At 40.2% G+C, this 18,728-nt stretch overlaps 1 protein-coding gene across 1 annotated transcript in view; it reads right to left on the bottom strand.

Annotated features, from left to right (window-relative positions):
• Positions 1 to 296: 296 nt before the first annotated feature.
• Positions 297 to 18,728, bottom strand: part of JAKMIP1 (janus kinase and microtubule interacting protein 1) — a 206,847-nt gene continuing 188,415 nt past the window's right edge. Inside the window, exons 21-23 of the mRNA XM_061582551.1 lie at positions 11,852 to 11,917; positions 1,747 to 1,791; positions 297 to 590 (exon numbers count right to left, since the gene is read on the bottom strand). Coding sequence (XP_061438535.1) covers positions 558 to 590; positions 1,747 to 1,791; positions 11,852 to 11,917 — 144 coding nt within the window. The 3' untranslated portion in view covers positions 297 to 557. The remainder of the gene's footprint in view (positions 591 to 1,746; positions 1,792 to 11,851; positions 11,918 to 18,728) is intronic.

Here is an 18,728-nt window from a genome sequence, read left to right as displayed (position 1 = left end):
CACAGATCTTCTAGTTCCTTTCTTCTGACATAGGAGTTGCCTCCACTTGCATGAGCATTTGCTCCTTCTCATGTTATTTCTTCCTATCTGTGTAACATCTGGCTCTCATAAGTTGGTTTTAGCTTTATCAAACAGAAATTTTAGTTCTTTAATTGGTTCCAATCAGGTAGCAGCTTTCACTCTAGAAACCCCATTACTTCCAGATGGCTTGACATGAAACAGGCTGTATTGTTAAGATCATGCAATTTGCTACAAAACAGTAGGTAGCAAACATTAACACTCACAGGGGTAGAATTTGCTGTCACTAATGGTCTCTGTATTTTTGTTCAACATTTTGTATATAAATATATAATCAATAATAATTTACTTGTCTCAAAACTGTACTGGTGAGTACCACCTTATCAAATAATTCCAGTTTATAGCTATAATTTTATAAACTACCTAGAGTAATCCAAATAGCCCACAGTTTAACATATGAATGCAAACAATTGCATCAAGAAAAATAAGGAAACTTTGACTTAAAGTCGCTCAAACAGTTTTGGAATTTGCACACAAATTCATTGGTTCGCTTCAAAGGCTCTTTTCATAGCCTGAAAAACAGAGAGAATATAGTAGATAGCACGTAAGTTCATTGTTATGTAGACATTCATGTATAATTTTAAAATTTTTGTAGCAATTCTAAGTACCCTTATTAGGGAATAATCACATCGTATTACTTGGATAGAAGGCAAAAGACAATTTACATTTTTTATTGTCTTAGTTAATTTTTTTTAATTGTTAGGCCCTTTTTCATCTAATATATGTCCAAATTTGACACTGCATATTTTTAAAGCCATTTAAAAATAATTTTTGGTACCATAACTTAATTCAAGAACACAACAGAAAAAGGATTTCATCCTTCACCTTTTTTGCTATTCTTACTCCTAACCATCGGTGGGCCCCGTGTACAACTGAGACAAGCGCATTTGTATAGTTTAGCTCTCAAGACAGAATGGCGCACACAACAAAGTACTGTTCAAAATAAAAATGTCCTAGTCAATGTTCTATTGATCTTAAAAAAAAAAGGGGGGGGAAGGAGAGCAGGCATTGACATGCATCAAAATCCAGCAAATTGTCTTCAAATGTGTTGCTCATTAACAATTATCAAATGCATACTATTTAATATTAGTAGTGATAACTATGTTGTGTTTATACACGGCAAACAAAGCTACTACAAATACGACAATGCCTTTTTATTAAACCACTTGCACAAACTTAGAAAAGTCTCAGGGCCACTTTACAAATTACGTAAGAGGTAAATGCAGATCAACATTGTTGAGCAATCTAGATGTTTCATTATCCCAGGGCTCCTTCACTTGACTCCTACATTAACCTTTTGCCCCAGCAGAGATTCCTAGCTCCACGATATGCTTCTAAAGGAGAGGTTCATTTGCATGCTGAAAAAACAGTGAGCAAAAATACACGAACGTGAAAAGCTTGGACAAGACTAAGCAAGACCTATGGGAGCTGAAACACTCGTCTCTTCTGAAAAGTGGCCCTCTCTTTTTGGTTATAAAGGAACATATATCATGCGCCAATCCTATATTCTGTGGTGTTCACAAGCTCTTAATATGAAATATTGAAGGTCTAGAATTTGAACATTTTATTTCATATGTCAGCATTTTAAGAGCAAAAAGGAATTTTTAAAAAATGCACACATCTAGCAATAAATTGTCATTATAAAAGGAAGAAAATAATAATACCAACCACAATTCCTTTCTCTGTAGATTCATCAAGACCACAGGATGAATGCTAACGAGAAAAACAGAAAAAGGAACAAAAACTATAAAATAAGATCAAAAAGAAAAGAAGAAAAGAAGAAAAAGAAGTAAGATGTGCAATATGAATTCAGTGGCATAAGACTTCAAATTGCTAGAACTCTGTTTTTAAAAATTCAGTGTCCTATGGCTTACTGTTTCCCACAATTCCATTTGTTTGGAAAAATTGGGAGAAATAAATCCATTGAGGACAACGTTAAAATTTATTTATTTATTTATTTATTTCATTAAACTTATAGACCGCCCCATAGCCGAAGCTCTCTGGGCGGTTTACAAGAACAAGAACAACATCAGAAAATACAATATACATATAACAATATAAAACATTAAAATTTAAAAATGTTAAGATTAAAACAGTTCCAACATATACTAACTAATTAAAATGCCTGGGTGAAGAGAAAAGTTTTAACCTGGCGCCGAAAAGATAGTAATGTTGGCGCCAGGCGTATTTCCTCAGGGAGGTTGTTCAACAGTTTGGGGGCCACCACTAAAAAAGTCTTTTTTCGTGTTGCTGCTCTCCGAGCTTCCCTATGGGTAGACACTTGGAGGAGGGTCTTCGTTGATGAGCAGGTTCATATCGGGGGAGGCGTTCCAACAGGTATTGTGGTCCTGTGCCGTGTAGGGCTTTGTAGGTTAGAACCAGCACTTTGAACCGGGCCCGGAAACATATAGGTAGCCAATGCAAGCAGGCCAGAACAGGTGTTATATGGTCGGACCGTCTGGTCCCCGTTAACAGTCTGGCCGCTGCATTCTGCACAAGCTGCAGTTTCTGAACCGTCTTCAAAGGCAGCCCCACATAGAGTTCATTGCAGTAATCTAGTTTCGAGGTTACCAGCGCATGAACTACTGAAGCAAGGTTCTCCCTGTCCAGATAGGGGCATCGTTGGGCCACCAGCCGGAGTTGGTAAAAAGCACCCTTTGCCACCAAGGCTATCTGAGCCTCGAGTGACAGGGATGATTCTAGAAGGACTCCCAAACTCCTTCAGGGGGAGTGCAACCTGCTCCTTCAGGGGGAGTGCAACCCCATCCAGAACAAGTCGAACATCCACCAACCGGTCAGAAGAACCACCCACCAGCAGCATCTCGGTCTTGTCTGGATTAAGCCTCAGTTTGTTAGCTCTCATCCAGTCCATTGTCGCAGCTAGGCATTGGTTCAGCACGTCGACAGACTCACCTGTAGAAAATGAAAAGGAGAGATAGAGCTGCGTGTCATCAGCATACTGATGGCAATGCACTCCAAAGCTCCTGATGACTGCACCCAGTGGCTTCATATAGATATTAAAAAGCATGGGGGACAGAACTGACCCCTGCGGAACTCCATACTGGAGGTCCCAGGGTGCCGAGTAATGCTCCCCAAGCACTACCCTCTGGAGACGGCCCACCAAGTAGGAGCGGAGCCACTGCCATGCAGTACCGCCCACTCCCAAATCAGTGAGTCGGCCCAGAAGGATACCATGGTCGATGGTATCAAAAGCTGCTGAGAGATCAAGGAGAATCAGCAGAGTCACACTCCCTCTGTCTGTCTCCCGACAAAGGTCATCATACAGGGCGACCAAGGCTGTCTCCGTGCCAAAACCGGGTCTAAAGCCGGACTGAAATGGATCCAGAAAATCGGTTTCATCCAAGAGTGTCTGGAGCTGGTTTGCAACCACTCGTTCCAGGACCTCACCCAGGAATGGAACATTAGCTACTGGCCTATAGTTGTTAAATTTTTCCGGGTCTAAAGATGGTTTCTTCAGAAGTGGTCTTACTGTCGCCTCTTTCAGGCGACCAGGGACCACTCCCTCTCTCAGTGAAGCGTTAATCACTGCCCTGGCCCAGCCGGCTGTTCCAGCCCTGCTAGCTTTTATTAGCCAAGAAGGGCAAGGGTCCAGCCTAGAAGTGGTTGCACGCACCAGTCCAAGCACCTTGTTGACGTCCTCGAGCTGTACCAACTGAAACTCATCCAAAGAATCAGGACAAGACTGTGCACTGGACACCTCATTCAATTCAACTGCTATAACATTGGAGTCCAAGTCCTGGCGGATGCAAGATATTTTATCCTGCAAGTGCCTAGCAAATTCATTGCAGCGTGCCCGAGATGACTCCACCATGTCCGTAGGGCCAGAATGCAAAATTCCTAGTAACTCCCACATTCCTTAATCTTCAGCACTGGAGAATCCCGTTTCAACTCTACTATGTTATGACACTGGTGTTTAATGCTTTGTGGCAGGGCCCATGAGAGGGGGGTGCAGGGGGTACATCTTACCTGGGCCCGGGGTCAAAAAGGGGGCCAGGAGCCAAAGGAGGGGAGCTCCCTTTTACTCCCTTTGTTATGACATTTCCTGCTGGCTCCCATTCTGCAAGCCTGCTACAAATGGTGCTTTTTTTTCTTTCCCCCCTAACTTGTGTAAAAAAGCATAACATTGTTCAAACAAATATTTGTATTTCTGTTGGATTCTTGAGGATTTTTTTCATTTTTTATTAAACTTACTCTGGAAGAAACTGAGCATGCTCGGTGGCCAAGGTAACAAGAGCAAGAGATACTTTGACCTTAAGAGGGTGTTGTCTTTAGGAAGCTATATTAACCCTTCCCCTTTATTATGAAAGGAAAAATGCGGTTTGAGGGCTCATATAAGGTAAGCAGTGTGAACCTTTAAACCCTATCACGATGAGAAAATCATCTCTCCAAAATGTATTCTCACAAATCAGGAGCCCAGAAAAGAAAAGACAAGAAAGAATGAGAGGAAAATGAAAAAAGGGGTCAACAAACGCTCTTTCATTTGGATTAAGTGTGGCTTCAAAATATTTTTCATTGAACTCACCTACAGAATTGGAGCAAGAAGAAACTGTTGGAAACCTCATCCTCAAACAAGGAGCAGTTGATTTGGGGAATCATGCACAGTATTTTTATGAAGGGGCCGATGCAGAAAATGAAAATGGAAAACAGAAAGAAACAGACATACAGACGCATGTGGAAGTGAATTTGGAAGATGAGAGGAGTAATCATAATGTAGGCCTTGACATTAGATGTATCACAACCGAGTTTCCATTTCAAAAGGAAATAGAAAAGTATGTTACGAATGGTCACATCCCTCTGCCTAAAACATTCCCAAAAGACACCTGCAATCAAGTGTTCCCAGAAAGCATACTGAAATTTCAAAGCACTAATGGAGAACTACATGTAAGAGACTGGCTTGTCTGGAGTCAACAGAAACAAGCTTTATATTGCTTTCCATGTTGATTATTTTGGCACAAGACAGTCAAGACTAGCACTTCTGCGTCTAAGTCTGCACTGGTATCTGCTGAAGGCTGGGATTCTAATGGGAAGTGGCGGAAACTTTCCTACAGGATCCCAAAACATGAAAAAGGCAATAGTCACAGAGAATACCTAGCTTGGCGAGAACTGGAAAGGCGCCTGCTGTCTGAGACAGGAGTTGACATCATCTTAGAAGCGTCAATCAAAACTGAAGCTGTGAAATGGTACAACCTTTTAAAGCGCATCATCGATGTTGTACTCTTCTTGGGAGAACGTGGTCTAGCATTTACTGGTTCATCCCATCAAATTGGTGATTCAAACAATGGAAACTTTTTAGGACTCATTGAACTGCTCTCCAGATAGGACCCCATCCTTCAGGAACATGTGCTAAGTGTAGAGGAGTCACAGAAAAGGAGTGAGTGGCTTCAAGTTCATTATCTGTCCCCTGACTCATGAAATGAATTTATTGCAGAATGCTCAAATCTTGTGAAACAACACATTTTGCTTGAGAGGCAATCTGCAAAGTACTTTGCAATAATAGTAGATTCCACACCAGATTCTTCCCATATTGAACAAACAACATTTCTTTTGAGATACGTACTTTTAAAAGAAGCGCAGTATGAGATTCAAGAAAGATTTCTCAAGTTTGCAGATTGTAGCAACAAAAGAGGGGAAGAAATTGCTCAGTTGATAACTGATACATTGAAAGAAGATGCTATTCCTCTCAGTGTTTGTAGAAGCTCAAGGCTATGATAATGGGGCAAATATGGCCGGAAAATACAACAGCGCACAAGCAAAAATACAAGAACAATGCTCAACAGCAATTTTTTCACCTTGCGGTTGTCACACACTCAATTTATGTGGAAATGATGCTGCTGAATGCATACTTGAAGCAATAACCTTTATCGGAACAATTCAAACTGTGTACCACCTGTTCAGTTCCAGTGCTAAGCGGTGGGAATTACTACAAAACCGTATTGGTTGTTCTCTTCATGGTATGTCTGAAACAAGATGGTCAGATCGTGTTGAATGTGTAAAGCCTTTTGCAGCTCACTTGCCTGGCATTAAATTAGCACTGGAAGACCTCTTAGAACTAAATTTGACAGCCAAAACAAGAAATGAAGTCCATGGAGTTTTATTATATGTGACATCTTTTGCCTGTGTGTTAATGTCAGCCGTGTGGTACAAAATATTAGCTGGCATAGATATTTGCAACAAGGTCATCCAAGTTAGAGATGCCACACTGGATGTTGAAGTAGCAAACATAGAAACAATTTGCAATTGTTTTTGACATGTATTTTTGTTCACCTTGTTGTAAGCCGCCTTGAGCACAATTTTATGTGGAAAGGCGGCATACAAATAAAATGATGATGATGATGATGAGAAACTCTCCTCACAGAGCTGACAAAACTTCGAAAGAACTAGAAATGCATGTGGAATGAAGCCAAATTGGTTGCGTCAAACCTAAATATAGAAATAAAACTCTCCCGTAGATGTGATGGAGTTAGGCGCAAGAGGGCAAGGCCACATGATGACAGCACACCTGATGCTAACTTGGAAGAAATGAATGACAAAGATGATACTCCAGAAGAGGCCTACTTCAGAAAGTGTGTGTTTTACGTTTTGGTAGACAATGTTATAGCAGGATTAACTGTCCGCTTCAATGCTGTTAAGCAGTTGGCAGAAAAATTTGATTTCTTGGGGAAATATCTCACCATGTCCGAAAGTGATGTGGAGAGAAAAGCTTTATCTTTATCAGAGCAATATCCTGCTGACCTTAATAGTAATGATTTTGGAAAAGAAATGCAACATTTACCCTCAGTACATAAAGCAAATTTTGTAAATGCACAGTTAAAGCCATTAGATCTGTTGAACTTGTTAACAGAGTACAGACTTGGTGACCTGTTTCCAAATGTTTGTGTTAGCTTAAGAATACTATTAACAATTCCAGCAACAGTAGCTTCTGGAGAGAGGTCATTTAAAAAACTTAAGCTAATTAAGAATTATTTAAGGTCTACAATGTCTCAGGAACGTCTTGTGGATTTGGCTAGGCTAAGTATTGAATCAAACATTGCCAGAACAATTAATTTTCATGCTGTGATTCGAAATTTTTCACAAAAAAAGGCCAGGAAAGCTCTTTTTTTAAAGTAAATAGTAAGTTTATCTACCTTGTTTCAATGTGAATTCTTTCTCCTTATCTGTATTGTAGCATAAACAAAGATGTTCAAATCAAATGTGCTTTCTTATCTCTGATCCTCTTATTTTATTTATATTTATCGTGGAGGGAGTATAAGAGCATAAGGCCTTAAATGCAGAAAATTAACAGAGCGCTCCACTCCACCCCTCTCTCGTCTTCCATACCCTTTTTGACCTTACAGGCTACAGCTCATGGCATAAAACCGTAGTGGATAAAAACAGAATGACTAATGGAGAAGCGAAGGGGCCCAAAAGAAACTTTATACCCCCTGATAAAATCCCTCTCAGAGGCCCTGCTTTATGGCATCTGCACTCATGCAGCAGTTACCACAGGCTATTTGAGCCCTTTTTACTAACATAGTTTTCAAATTAGACTATAAGTGACCCACCACCATTGCCGGCATTACTTTTAAAAGCAACATCCAAAAGTTCTCTTAGCCCAGATAAATAGGGTAACTCTTGTCATCTCAGTGCTATCTTCGAATAAAAATATGCAACTTGTCCATAATACAAGCCTCTATACCAGGGGAAGAGGTGAGCCAAAAAGGTTTAGTGGCCAATACAAGAGCCAGGCAATTGGCCCATACTCCCCTCTCACTTTCTTCAGTGCGCCTATTTGAGCATTTGCATATATGACTCAGGCTGGGTCCAATCGCCCATCCCCCAGTTCCATAGGGTGATTCATCTCCGACAAAACCAGAGGGAGGATATTGGTGACAACATTCAGGGGCCAAGTACAATAAACAAAACTTTCAGATAGAGGTAAGCATACTTTTCAAAATAAGGTAGCCGAGGTCCCTCCCCCGTTCTTGACAGAAACAAAGCGTTGCCACTGTGTCAGGAAGCAAGTTGACTGTCCTCAGCAGCCAGCAGCAAGGACGCTATGCCCCTACTTACTAAAGGAACACCTTTGGGCTTCTGAGGGCAGCCAAGTCACCACTTGAAGTCATGTCCATTTTCTCCCCTGTTTTTTTTTTAAGGAAGGAAAACACCCTTGCACAGCTTTTCTTCCCCCCAAGAATAATATGATTGCTTCCTTTCTCTCTGAAATCACCCCACCCCCGAGTCCAAGCTGAATGTTTGTGGCTTAGCAAGCTGTATGACTTGATCTTCAGACTAATGTCTGGGGGCAGGGAGCTGATGACAAGTGCCCCGTGATGTCTCTTGCCTTCTGTCTATTGCTGTGGCTGAGGAACTGATGTGTGGAGACTGTAGCTCTGAGAACTCCTTCTCTTTTGCCTCTGAGACGTTGCTGTAAAGTCATGCATAAGGGTGACTACGGCCTTATTCTTTCCATTCCTTATGGTGGGGTTTGAACTCATTTCTGAAGCCTGTCATGGAGGTTGCTCCTATGAGAATGCCATTGCAGCTGCCCTTGTCACGGTTCTTCACCCCCCCCGTGCCTGGCAAAAGGTCTCTTTTACCTCTTCTGTGGTCCTGAACTGTTATTCTAGGCAGGTCTGTGCTGGTTCCACCCAGAGGAGCTCTTTCAGTACAGTGTTATATTCCCTGCCCTTCCTTCTATTTGTGATGTGCAGTCAAAAGGTGCTTATGCGCCTGTGTCTGGATTTGAACCTCTGTACTTATGGATTCCTGGAGATACTCAGTTATGGGGCTGTTGCTGCTTGTCCATAACAAGGGTTCTGTGGCATCATCATCATCGTACCTGCGGTAGGTTGTGTATTGTATGTGGTGTTGGGAGATGTCATGTGGGCATCTCCTCAATGCTGGGAGTAAATTGGTTATTTCCATGGCTGACACCAGCCCATGATTGGTGGGCTGCAGTGATGTTGCAAATTGTCACCGTTGTTAGATGTGTGTCTGCCATTGTTATGCCATTCTATACTTTTTTGGAGTGGTGTGTTGTTTACATCCTGTTCTGTGCTGGATCAATATTAGATATGACCTAAGCTATGCTGATATCACAATAGCATCAGTAGCCCGCTGGCATAGCTGTACTATCGGATTGTTGGCTTGTTGAGAACACTTCTTATTGCTTTTTTCCCTGACATGAAAATTATTACATAGAATGTTTTATTATAACAATTCAGGATATATATATAATATAGAATGTTAAATACATGCTCAGAGTGTTTCATTGTACTGAGATACTCCAGTGAGGCAAAAGAGAAAAAATAAATACTACAAGGAAGGAACTTGAAAATGGAGCACAACCTGCACAATACTCACTGCAAAGCAAAGCAGCAAAAGAAACAGAAGCCTTTTCCAAATTAACATAGGATACCGTCAGCCTTTATTTCACATTTTTCTATTTCATTTTGTGAATTAAGATGTGTCCAGATTAGCAAACATTCATTGCAGTCTTAATGCATTGTTCTTTCTGGGCTGAGCAATCTGCTTTCTAAAGCTTTTCATGTTAATTGCAATATTTTATTGACCTGCACATGCTCTACTTTTTCTCATAGCTTACTGGTCTGTTCTTTGCAATCTAAATGCAGGCTTAATTTTAAACCAAGCCAAAACACATTTCAGTATGCACTACTGTAGACACTATCTGCTTCTTTGCTGAGGTGTTCAAAATGAGGAAAAAGACGAAAAGGAAAGGAGTGAGAGATCAACTGTGCAAAGACCATAGGGTCTCCGTCCATTTCTGTATCTCGTCACCTTGTCCAGTATTGTGGGGAAGATGTGGTGTTTGTTTTTACCCTTATCTCCAGAGTCTTCAAAGGAGGGACTGTACCCAGCACTGGGAGACCTTAAGTGTGGCATGTCTGCAAAGAGGACATCAGTGACAAGGCCCCTTGTAGGGCTACATGCGAGAGGTGGGCTGGACATGGCTCTGTCTCAGTGGTGAGCTGTTTTATTATTTGTTTTATACACACACACACACAAATATGTGTGTGTACTCTGAAGTTTGCAGTTACAGGACTGTGTTTCAATATAGTCATTGAACCACCAATTTGGAGTACTAAATAAATAATAACAGTAGATACTGGACTTTTCTAGAAGGGGTATACATTTTAAAACACATTTAAATAAACATGACTGTTCCATTGCTGTCATGGGGAATGGTATGCAAATGGGGCAGCCAAGTTTTTTTTCCATATAATTCCCCTGGAAAGAGATACAATGCCATTTCATTGGGGGACTTGTTGCATTAGCATTTTATTTATTTATTTATCAAACAATATAATCCATAATAATGCTTGTTTACAAAAATAAATGTCTTTCTCACATTACGTTTCCAATCCAGTAATTGATAAAACAACTCCATCTCTCTGCAGACATATGAGGCTGAAAAGTTCCGTTTCTCCTATGAACTAAATCCATCAATTTGTGCCTTTTTGCCAAGACATTTCAGTAGCAATTCCAAAATAGGTGGGGTTTGTAGCTTCAAATTTTCTGAAACTTTTACATAACTAGATGGGCAATAAGGTCTGTTGGGGCAATAAACAGCAGGCCTAAGCAGCCTAGCATGCAAGCATGGTGGAGGTGTAGTTAAAAATGGGGCACCTATGTCATATGAGAGCCTGGTCGATGACCCATGCAGCGCTCCTTCTGAGCACTAGGGAGGCTGGAAGAATTCAGAGGGAAGTGTATTTGGAGTAGGGATGGAATCTGCCTGCCAGTGACCTGCCCGATGCTGCCCACCCCTGCTGTCACAAGGAGATTTTTCGCCTATCCCAGTCTGCTGCCTGTTGCTTTGTCCCATGCAGTGGCACCTCCTTTTCCTCCTCCATGGTCTGGCCCTGCTCAGGGAGGCTGTTTTCATAACCTCTGCTCTGTTTTTCCACCTGGGCGGGGGCTCCTTTCCTGCCTCTGCCTCCTCCTCTTCTGTGGTCCAGAGGTGGGTGGGCAACAGGGCAGATCGGCAGCGAGCAAACACACCTGATCTCAGATTAGCATCCAGATCCTACAGATTCCCCCTCAGAATCTGCTCCCCTCTCCCAATGAATTACTATGAGGTGTTCTGTAGGCTACCTTTTACATTTTCCTTAATGTAAAAATAGTAAAAAAACTAAACTAAACTTAATAGCTGCTTGGTGTGTACATACAATCACAGGGACATTGTAGGAGGGAAACATGACTGTCCTATGGACCCATAGCACCAGCCACCATGTTTGTTCATCATACAGTGTCCCCAGGAGTGATGACATGTCATCACATCCCATTGTTTCAGGGCCATTTGTGGTTCTATTTTTCCATACAATGCCCTCTCAAGTGATGACATGTCATCTCTTCCCATTGCCCTCTATTTGTGACTCAGTTTTCACCAAGCATGGCAAGAGCTATGTTTCCTAGCTGCACCAATTACTATTTTAAGAAGAAAGAAATGTAAAAGGCATCCACATTCCACCCACAGATACATTTCACAAGTTTTACTGAAACTGTTTTGCTTTCCTAAAATATTTTGACTGAGGTCCAACTCCCAAATTGGCTCCAGTTTTTTCTTTAGATGAAAATACTGGCAGCAACTCAGCACAATATATAAAAGTGCTGTAAATTTGAAACAGATTGCAAATTACTAAAGAATTCTAATGACATATGAATTTTTCCAAAGTAGATAAAGAAATTGTAATTCTAACAAGGAATACTGAGAAGGATTTAAATAATACTGATTGGTTTGAAAATAAGCTACCTTTTCCTCTATTTCTTTTAGCTGCTGCTTCTGAAGTTCATTTTTGTCTTCTAGTTCTTGAATTCTCTGGAATAAATAAGAATATATTTTTTAAAAAATTAAAAAGACATTTATTGTAAATTGCCAAGCAAAATCCTGCTTTTTCACTCTAAAGTGGGGGTGGTGCTCTGGTCTGTGGGCTAATCTTTCCTCACCATCTGTCCAAGTTGGCCCGCAAGGCCATTTTCTCCAAACCATCATCATCATCATCATATCCCACCCTTTCTCCCAGTAGGAGCCCATGCCTATCTACCCATCGGAAGGCATTAATTGTGATTTCATCTGATGGGCAGAAGGGCAGGGTTAAATCCTACATTAGCTGTGCACACTGATAAGCAGGGATTAAATCCTCAGTTTGGAAGGATTCCATGCAGACCCCTTCACATGGGAAGTTCTGCTAAAATTAAGGAAAAAGCCCTCTTGTTAGTAGGGGATTCTGATGCAAGTCCTTTCTTCAATTATGTCACGTACAAGGTGCTTTGCAGTCCCAAAGTCTTGACTTCAAAAACCCTTGCAAAGTGCTGCAAGGCTGATCCTGATAAGTATCTGGTCCATGCAGCCAAAAAGGTTCCCCAACCCTGCACTAAAGCAATAAACAATCTGGAAAGATTTCACTATCTGCTTAATGCACTGTACTAGAATTAAAAAGAGGAATACAAGCATCTCCTAGATTAAACACATTGGACCAAAAGGCTACAACTTCTTTTCTTTGTTACTCTTGCATTAAGGTTTGACCAAAGCATGGGCAAAATTACACTGGACACTTATGAGTTCTTAACAAAACCATTTCAAACAAGAAGCCACCATAGAAACTGTTAAAATTGTCTTTTATTATGTGGTGGGAACGTGGGACCTGTGGCCAAATATTGCTAGATTACAATTGGCAATGGCATCTGAAAAAAATGTCTTGGGGGGGGGCACAGAAGGGGCAAAAGTATATTTCTAGGTGGGAAAAATATACTAGGTGGGGGGTGTTTGGAGGGATGCTTGCCTCCCTTTGGCATTACCCCTGATTACAACTTTCATCATTCCTTACTATTAGCCATGCTGGCTGGAGCTGATGGGAGCTGGAGTCCAACAATATCGGCAAGGCCACAGGTCCCCCATCCCTGGTAAATGGAATGGAGCATGAAAGAGTCTGTAGCACAGGCAGGCAAGAGGCAAGCGATAAAACCCTGACTCCATTTGAAGTTAGTGGCAGTTCTATTTCCAATTGCTCCAATCTGTTCAGTGGCCACTATTTTCTTAATTCTGCCCATTAACATACTCACTAGATTAATGTTTCAGATTGCTGTTTAACCTGATCATTCTGGATTTAAAAACAAAGTCAATAAATTGTTAATTCATAGATTGTACTTAAAAGTTATACTCAAGAAGCATGACAGGAGTGAAGGTTTAGCATCATTACATGGCGAGGGTCACCATACTGCCCACTTTACCTTGATTCTAGCTATGCCACCCAGTGCCCAGCTGCATCCTTAGCTGACCCAGGCTTCTCTTTCATTTTCAAAAAGTAAATTTTTCATTTGTCTCCAGAGACATGAGGCAAAATTTTCAGGCAACATCCTGCCCAGTCGTTTTTGAGAAAGAAGTTTGCTCCTTCCTTTCACTGTTTTTAATCCATTAGTGAAGTTACAGCTATGATTGACATTTAGGGAGGACTTCCAGTTGCATTTTGAAGTCTCTGGGGGAGGGTCTCCCCTCTGGTAGAGAAGTAATTGGTGCCCATCGAAAAATATTGAGAAATTTGGGATTTTAGGGTAACTGTGATGATGGGATGGTAGCATATCTCCCTCCAAACAAGAGCTATCAGCAAAGCTAGGAGTTCATATTCTTTCTCAGGTCTTATGTCACACAATGCTTGTAAACATTTTTTTAAAATACCCTTCCAATGGCAGTAAGTCAATCATTATTGCCCATATTGTTGAGGGGTGGGGGGAATGTTGTTGAGAGGGTGGGGCTCATGTCAGCTCTGCAAAGCAGCCCAGTGGTTTTGTCTACAGCATATTGCTCTGTATTGCAGGCCTGTGCTGTTAACCAGTCTCCTGGTGCGCTGGGTTGTTTTTAGGGAATTGGGAGTTGGGAAGGCTGTGAAGTTGATTGCAGCAGCAAAAAAAGTAATGTCCTGCCTTCAAGTCGATTCCGACTTATAGCGACCCTATGAAGAGGGTTTTCATGAGGCTGAGAGGCAGTGACTGGCCCAAGGTCACCCAGTGAGCTTCATGGCTATGTGGGGATTCGAACCCTGGTCTCCCAGGTCGTAGTCCAACACCTTAACCACTACACAGCAATGTGTGGACAATTAATTGCTTCCCTCGCTCATGGGGGGGATTAGGGGGCACTTATGGGTGGGTGATTATCACTAAAACAGCTTGAAGAGAGAGGTTTATCACATTCCCCAGGACTAACCCAAGACATTTTGCTGCCTGAGTTGAAAACAAGCATGCCCCATGCTCAATCCCTAGTTTGCATTCTCCTAAAACAAATTCAATATGTAGCTTGGAGTTAAACCTCAGGGTTGTTAAAATGCTGTTTACTACTCCCACCACCCTGTTTGCTATATCTGGTTACTTTCTGTCAATAGATGGTTTTGAATTTCTAGCCCAAAATATTATTTATTTATTTTTTCTATCTTATTTCTATTTTTTTTTCAATTAATTTTTATTCTAATTTTCAAAACCAAAATAATACAAAAAGAAAACAACACAAATCAATAACTAATACAAAAAAATACATATATATATAATATATAACAAACCTATCTCTTAATAGATTATAAAATCACCTTCCTCCAGCGGTTATCTTAGTTGGTTTCAAATCTCATTAACATCATATCATTTTAATATTCCACAAAAAGTCAAAGAGAAGTTTCCAATCCTTGAGATATATATCAATTAATTTTTTTTCTAAATAAACATGCCAATTAATCCAGCTCATCAAATCTACTAAATCCAGTAATTTCAAAACACTATAATTCAACTATAAATCTATAATATATAACAGACCTATCTCTTAATAGATTATAAAATCACCTTCCTCCAGCAGTTATCTTAGTTGGTTTCAAATCTCATTAACAACATACCATTTTAATCTTCCACAAAAAGTCAAAGAGAAGTTTCCAATCCTTGAGATATATGTCAATCAATTTTTTTTCTAAATAAACGTGTCAATTAATCCAACTCATCAAATCTACTGAGTCCAGTAGTTTCAAATCGCTCTTCTGTCATTATCCATATTGGGTCCATCTTCCATCTTTACGCACCCAAAAATCTTGCTGTCATAGTCATATAATAAAAGTCTGATAGGAATTTCCTCCATCACAGATATTTTCTTACCATCAAATCCAAACGTAACACTGAAGTATTGTTTCAAAGCCGCATCTCTGCTCCTCTTTTCCACATGATACACTAGTACATTTCTTGAAGGTTTTTCCATTGACACAAAACAGGGATTAATTCTATTAACTTTCTCCATTTCAAGTTCCATCAAATCCTTCCAGTCCAGGAATTTTTTTGAACCGATAATATCTTTATCTCCAATCTCTTCAATTCCTTCAGAGACAGCGCTGTATTCCAAACTGTAATATTTATCTCCAGGATCCGTCACAACCAGGAAATCCAAATCTTTTTTCATGTCCATATTTAAGCCAATCTCCATAGATTGAACCTTGCCTTTAATTTCTCTTTCATCCTTTTTTTGTTTTCCAGATCTATCTTTATTCTCCTTTCTCACAGAATCCTGAGTTTCTTTCAGCTCCTGTCTCATTTCATGAAATTCAGTTCTCCACGCTTGTCTATTATTTCTCAGTTCTTGTTTTATTGAGTTAATCCCATCCATTATTTTCTGAAGCATGTCTAGAAATAAAGTCCCTTCTTGTACATCCATGATCTTCTTAATTGCCATTCTTAAAACCAAAAGAACAAAACTCCTTCAATTTTCAATGTCCCAAGCAAAGAGCAGTTTATTTCTTTATCCAGTTACAAAGGAGTTAATCTTTCCAACCAACTAACGTCACACGCTAGACAGTCCTTATCTCTTAAATGTCCAGAAGTGCAAAAACAGCTTTTAGTTCACAGCGTTCAAATAACTAGTAACAGAGAGAATGAGCAGATTCATCAACAACAAAAAAAAGTAGATCAGAAAAAATAGTCCCTTACATATATTACACAAAAGTCTTGTAAATCAAAAAGATTTCTTATCTCTCCCAATCAGAAAGCTCTCATCCGTTGTAATCTTTAAAACACAATTTTCCATGTCAGCTTTTTGCAATAAAAAAAAAAGATAAGCTATTTATATTTTCTTCCCCCTTAGTTCCGTAAATAAAGAAAGAAAGTCTTACCTCATCTAGGTTATCTTAATTGCTGTTACTTTGACAAATCTCTTTAGCTATATAGATAAGAAAATGATAAATGTAGACAGGAGGTTTGCCGGCTAGTCCGTTGAAAAAAACGGGTCACTTATCCAGCTGAGCTAGCATAAAATCCTCGCTCTGTCTGAACTGCTGGAAGACAGACAATTCTGACGAATTCCAGGCTCCAACAATCGAAACAAAACTATGTGGCAGATCTCACGCTTCTTCCTTATCCGGAAGAAATCATCCCCAGTCAGAAAAAACCCTTCTGACTGAATTTAAAACTGGATAAGTTTCATCCAAGACGGGAGCCCGTCTCAGAGGCAGCACAGGCGGAGGGATCCTCCTGGGAAGTCTTTTTTTTCTATCTTATTTCTAGATCACCCTTCCTTTCCTAGAAGCCCAGGACAGCTTATAACACAATCAAGAAATATAGAAATGGGAAGGGAGATCATTTAAAACCTTTTAAAACTGCTTACCTAAAAAAAGACTGTCACTACCAAATAAGCTTTCTTACTGCTTAGAAATGCAAATGATTAAGGAGTATATAAATGTTATATATATATATATATATATAACACTGCAGACAAAAAACTAACTTTTCTCCCCAAAAGTATGAGTGGACAGATACATCTTCAGCTGATACCAAAAAAAGTTATCAAAAAGGAAGACAAACAAAATTTTGTGGGGAATTCCACAAATGGGGTGCCGCCACAAAGAAAGCCCTGTCTTGCATTGCCACTAGGGATAGGATGTGTTGGCCAGTGCCAGTTCGAAGGCAATCTGTTGCCGTAACAAGCTGGTATTGATTTTAGTTCATTCTTTGCCCACTAGCTGATGATTTTACCAATCCATTTTTTCCCCTTGGAAAAATATTTTAAAGGAAGTATTTATATTTATAAAGGAAATGTGAATAAACTGAATGAAATATTGATAAAAATATCAATGTTGGTATCAGTATTTTAGATATGATTTTTTTCTTTAAAAAATTCCATTCCAAAAATAGCCAAGGAAAATCACCACATAAAAATCTGACCCGTAACTATAGCAAATAAGTGAAAAAATTGAACATTTGGTATTGAACCGAATTGGGAGGAATTCTAGCACATCCCTAATCACCACCGTGTCCATAGATTTAACCACACACAGGGTTCTCCTGCAGATCTCAAGGCATAGAAACAGCATGAACTGGGCCTGGTAGTGTTGCTCTTTAAGGATCACTATACAATCCCATGTCACTGCATTGTTTAAGAGCTGTGTAGCCACATTCTGCACTAGCTGCATCTTCCAGACCCACGTAACTCCATGTAGTATACATTGCAATAGTCCAGTCATGAGGTTACCAGAGCATGGATTGCTGAAGCCAGCCTCTCCTGGTCCAGGAATGACTGTAGCTGGTGAATCAGTCAGAGCTGGGCATAGGCATTCCTTTCCACTTCAGCTGCCTGGACACCCAGTGACAAAAAAGTCAATGTTGTAATTGGTCAGCCTTGCCTAAAACAGCTTCCACTTCCATCCAGTCTACTGCTTTATCATATAAATGTTTAGCAAATAACTTACTAATTATATTTAGAAGATTTAATTGCTGGATCATTTATAATCCCATTCTTAAATATTGGCACCACAATGGGTATTTTCCTTAACTCTTAGATTTCAGTATCAGTTTTATAACTGCATTCCATTACATACTAAATCGTTGCAGGAGCTAGAATTGCTACTGTTGTGTTTCAGTTGTACTTTGCAGTTAGCCTAGGAACAGTAGAGATTAAAATGCCCCTCCATTGTCTGACAGGACATCACCATTCTATTTCCCCAGGTACTGGTGATACATATGCAGCTATTTGATGGGGTTTCACTTTTTCCTGACATTTTGAATAGCTCTACTGTTACCTGCCAAGCTCTTAAGGTGAGCAAGCTGAAGTCTTTTAGATGGGATGATAATAGGGATTCTGTTCCTCCAGGCATCAGTTACTGTGACTGAGCTGGACTTTCACTATCTGCTTCCACTTTTTGTAAGTCACAAAAATCTTGCCTCAATACACCAGGGGCTCATCTACATGGTGGTTTAGTGTCTCCTTTTAATTTGCATTGTTCACATGACGTTACTGGCAAACAGAATCTATCACACAGTTTCCCACCGTAAATCTGTACTAACCCAATCCTCTGATAATACAAAACGGGAAGGAAAAATGTCTTCATTCTGTATCTCTAGTGCTTGCAGACACTTTGCTCCGATGCTTTTAGGTGGGTGTGTCAATTGTTCCCCTCTCCAACCCACTCCCTCCTTCTCCCTTTGTTCATTTCATTTCTTGTGAGCTGAAGAGCAACTTCCAGCTGCTCTCTCCTGTTCTCCTGGCATTTTTATGTTGCTGCAAACAGTGCCTGCATTTCCCTCCCCTAATTTGTGTGCAAAAGCATAACACTGCTCAAAGATTTGTATTTCAGCTGTATTGTACCAGTGAAAAAACAAATAATTGCACTTCCGGG

The sequence above is a fragment of the Rhineura floridana genome, chromosome 8 (genome assembly GCF_030035675.1).
Source record: "Rhineura floridana isolate rRhiFlo1 chromosome 8, rRhiFlo1.hap2, whole genome shotgun sequence".
Lineage (NCBI taxonomy): Eukaryota > Metazoa > Chordata > Lepidosauria > Squamata > Rhineuridae > Rhineura > Rhineura floridana.
Note: the sequence above shows the minus strand (reverse complement) of the source record. Positions and strands in the feature narration are given on the sequence as shown.